The following is a 4,199-nucleotide window of genomic DNA, read 5'->3' on the forward strand; positions in this document are numbered from 1 at the left end:
AGCATTCCTTGGCTCATGGCCCCTCCGTCCGTCCACAGCCAGCGATGGCCTCTCTCACGCTGAGTCACAGACACTGGCTCTCCCGTCCCCCCTCCACCGTGAGGTTTCCTTCCGATCACACTGGAGCCGCCCGGATAATCCAGGGTCGTTTCCCATCTCAGCCACTGGGTCCACCTTCCACCGTAGCTCCTGTTGCCGCGTGACCCGAGTCTCAGGTTTGGGAGAGTAGGAGGTGGGGTCCAGCGGGGGGCTGTCCTGCCTGCCACGCAGGGCTGGCGCTGGGGCTCCTGCGGGGAAGCCTCCGCTCACACCGCCTGCGAAAGGATGAGAACCAGGCGGTGCTGGCAGCAGAAGCCAAAGCATCAGGTCAGCAACAGCCTCGCCGACCCACGCATCCTCGGGAGGACAGGGGCCTCTGATCCAGGGTGGAGGCTGGGAGCCTTCCCAAAGGACCCCACTGCGACCCCCAAGCCCACTCCTATAGATTTGTTTCCTGGAGCCAAGACGGTGGGGAGGGCGCTGCATCTCATCTGGGCTGCTGAGGGCCTGCCCTCTGCCCAGCCCTGTGCTGGACACAGGGCCCACTTACTCAGATGTGCTGGCCTGCCCTGGCCGAGGCCTGCCAGGCAGAGAGACACTCCCACGTACTCGTTAAAACACTGTCAGATGAGACTGAGGGGCAGGGTCACTCCAAAGAGAAAGTGTTCTCTCCCTCTTAGGAGGGGGAAGGTCTGAGAAAAGGGCAGCTGGGCTTTGAAGCATGAATAGGAGTTCACCAGGTAAATGGGAATGTGGAATTCCAGCCAGAGGGAGCAACTTACACAAAAGCATGAAAGAGGCGGAGAGCATCGTGTGTGTTGGGGGAGAGTGGAGAACATACGACATTCAGTGCTACTGAGGGGTGGGAGATGAGGCCCCAGAGGTGGGCAGGGATGGGATGAAGGAGTCTGGCCTTTCGCTGCAGGTGAGAGGGATTTTAAGCTGTGAAAGGACATGGCCAGGTGCGCGTTTTAGAACAGCAGTGGCCGTGAGAGAAGCAGGATCACTTGATGAAACGTGATGCCCGCTGTGAGGTGGTGCCCAGGGAGCGTGGCTGAGGGTACATGTCCCCACCCTGAAAGGGGTGTGTCCACACTCACACACGGGGCCCTGGCAGGAGCAGGTGCCAGGTGGGTCGTCCCCACGCCCCAGCCGAGAGTCTCCTGGCGACAGGGATGAGGCCACCTGCCCCATGACAGCCAGTCCCCCGGAGCCCTGCTCTCTTATCTGTCTCCTAGACAGAAATTCCAGTGCTTGAGAGTCTCTCCTTTGACTAGCACCTTGGCTCACTGGTGGGCTGTGGAAGGTAACTCGTGGAGAGGCCAGCTTGGCGGGGATGGACACAGAGCAGGGCGCAGCAGAAGCAGCCTGGGGGCATCCGCTCCTGCCGCCCTCCAGCCCTGTGCCCGGGGAAGAGAGTGCTCTCGGTTCTGCTTCAGTAAAGGGGGCAACATGACGTCTAGTTCGGCTTTTGCGCACCTCACTGAGCGCTTCCGCTGCTCGGCTCCCTGAGCCTGGCGGTGCTGCCTGGTGGGGAGCCTCACCCCGTGGAAAGGGGCTCAGAGGCCGGGCGGCCCGTCAAGGCCCTCGCTGGCCCCTTCACCTCGGGCGACTCCAGAGCCCACAGGCCCCTCAGAGAGCTTTGCACACAGCCCCCGGGGTGAGATTCCGCCTTGCGGGCTCCGCGTGAGCCGGGCGCCTGTGTCTCCAGTCAGGTTTCCCACAGGAAGGTGGGCGAGCTGCCATCTGGGGAACCAGCCGCAGCCTGAAGCCCCCACCGCCCGAGAGGAAGACGAGCGTGTCCTTCGGGAGACGGCGAGCTGGGTGTCCCGTCTGAGGACCGGCGGCAGGAATTGGAGGAGCCAGGATGCGCCCAGGCCCTCAGGCTGCCTCCCTCTCCCCCACTCGGGACGGGGTCTCTCCTGGGCCTCCCCCTGCCCCTCGCTGTGGGGGGCACGGCGCTCCCTTCCGTCCTGAGCGCACAAGTGCAAGTGTGTGTGAGCGCAGTCGTGTCCGACTCTGTGCGACCCCCTGGACCGGACCCGCCAGGCTCCTCTGTCCCTGGGACTCTCCAGGCAAGAACACTGCAGCAGGTTGCTGTGCCCTTCCCCAGGGGAATCTTCCCAACCCAGGGATTGAACCCATGTCTCCTGAGTACCCTGCGCTGGCAGGCGGGTTCTTTACCACTAGTACCCCCTGGGAAGCCCAAATACCTGTGAAAGAAAGTGAAAGTGAAGTCTCTCAGTTGTATCCGACTCTTTGCGACCCCATGGACTGTAACCCACCAGGCTCCTCCGTCCATGGGATTCTCCAGGCAAGAATACTGGAGTGGGCTGCCATTTCCTTCTCCAGGGGATCTTCCCAACCCATGGATCAAACCTGGGTCTCCTGCACTGCAGACAGACACTTTACCGTCTGAGCCACCAGGGAAGCCACAATACACACACAAATACACACATACACACTCAGCCATATACAAATACCTATGCGCAAATAACCGCACAAAGACACACACACACACACACAAATATGCACACACACAGAAGCACACACACACACACACACTCCCCGGGCCACCAGGCCCCAGGCCACTGCTGACTTCAGCTCCTGCAAGATCCTAAGGACAGAGATAAAAAGTACACTAACCAGTCACCAGATTAACCAGTCACTTATCTGGCCAAGACATCACAGAGTGCCAAGTCCGAGAAGGCCGGCCTGCCTCCGGAAGCCGGGCTGCCGTGGGGTGTAGCCAGGGGCACCCATGAGCATGTCTGGGATGCAGAGGGTGCAGCTGGGCCAGGTGTGGCAGGAGAGGGGCTCAGGATGGAGGTGTGAAGGGGGCACCCCCAGATCCTCTGGGGATCTGGGGGTCTCTGCACCCTCTGTGCCAGTCAGGAGGGAGCCGCAGGGCATGATGAGTCGTGGGACGGAGCCCGGGGGTGGCAGGGCTGGTCAGGGGAGGCCCTTGGGGGAGGGGATGCCCTGGCTGGGCCTGAAATGCCCGGGGAAGAAGCTGGGCAGAAAAAAGCTCCAAGAGGCAGCAGGACTGAGACAAGGGGCCCGGGGGCCGCACAGAGCCAGCAGCCCTCTCTTGCCCTGCCTGTCGGCCTGTGACTCAGAGCTTCGGGCCGACGAAACTTCTCTCTGCCTGACAGGCCGGTTTGGGGTGTCCCTGGGATAGCCCCACTCCCTCAGCAATCCAGTTTGTCCCCACCCGCCGAACCCCACCAGGTGTGAGCCCCACGTGGCGAGGGGGGCCCTGTGCTCACCACCTGCCTTCAGCACAGCGGGGTTTTGAGAGCTCAGGAATCGGGGCCATGGGGTTACCCGCCCCCGCGGCCCGCCCCATCCCTGGAGAAAGTGGTGGGGACGGACTTCAGGGAGAAGAGGAGAGGCTCGGGGCGTCCCCAGTGCAGCCCCATGGATCTTAGGAGCATCCGTGAGTGTCAGCCTCGCAGGCTGAGCCCCCGAGAGGGGCTGGGGAGGGACCCCCACAAGCCGCGGGGTCCACACAGGCTAGCAGCCCGTCATGATGGCAGGTCCCTGCTGGGCCCTGGCCTGGATGAGCTCTGCCCAGTTACCTGCGTCTAGGGGTGAGCTCTGGGTGCCCGGGGATGCCAGGCTTGGCACAGTGTGATCCAGGCCAGGGCAGCCCTTCTCTCCGGGTCTGTCTGTATCATAACCTGGAGGGGGAGATGGCCTCTTCTCAGAGGGAGCCGGAGCACGCAGGGAGCCTGGGGCAGGAGGGAGCCCATTCCAGAAGGTTCTGCCCATCTTACCGTTGGGATGGAGGCGGGCCGCGGGGAGAGCTGGGGCACCCCGGGTGCAGGGGTGAGGCGGCAGACGCCCCCAGCTCTGGGCAGCACCGGCCACACCTGGCTGGGCAGAGCTTTGGCTTTTCTGAACCCAGACCACTCTCCTATTTTTGCATGAAGGGTGGACGTGGTAACAGATTGGGGCTCTTCTGGGAACCAAGAGCGGGCTGGACACCACACTCCGGGATCCGAAAAATCTCCTTCTCCTACGCCTCACCACACAGAGAACCGGCAAGTTCTGTCTGTGCTGCCCCCCTCCCAGGCGTCCTCGGGAGCCCCCCACCACGGCACAGAGTGGGCACCGGACAGGGGAGGGGGGCGGCGAGGAGGCGGGGGCGGCGGGGG

The 4,199-nt window shown here is 63.0% G+C and overlaps 1 protein-coding gene across 1 annotated transcript in view; it reads right to left on the reverse strand.

The window, feature by feature from the left end:
* LOC104985686 overlaps window positions 1-4,199 on the reverse strand; it is a 47,409-nt gene that overhangs the window by 13,773 nt on the left and 29,437 nt on the right. The window contains exons 16-21 of the mRNA XM_010835966.1: window positions 3,819-3,958; window positions 3,621-3,722; window positions 2,729-2,810; window positions 2,605-2,656; window positions 590-659; window positions 175-314 (exon numbers count right to left, since the gene is read on the reverse strand). Of these exons, the coding sequence (XP_010834268.1) occupies window positions 175-314; window positions 590-659; window positions 2,605-2,656; window positions 2,729-2,810; window positions 3,621-3,722; window positions 3,819-3,958 (586 nt within the window). The remainder of the gene's footprint in view (window positions 1-174; window positions 315-589; window positions 660-2,604; window positions 2,657-2,728; window positions 2,811-3,620; window positions 3,723-3,818; window positions 3,959-4,199) is intronic.

This window comes from Bison bison, unplaced genomic scaffold (assembly GCF_000754665.1).
Source record: "Bison bison bison isolate TAMUID 2011002044 unplaced genomic scaffold, Bison_UMD1.0 scf7180017845595, whole genome shotgun sequence".
NCBI lineage: Eukaryota > Metazoa > Chordata > Mammalia > Artiodactyla > Bovidae > Bison > Bison bison.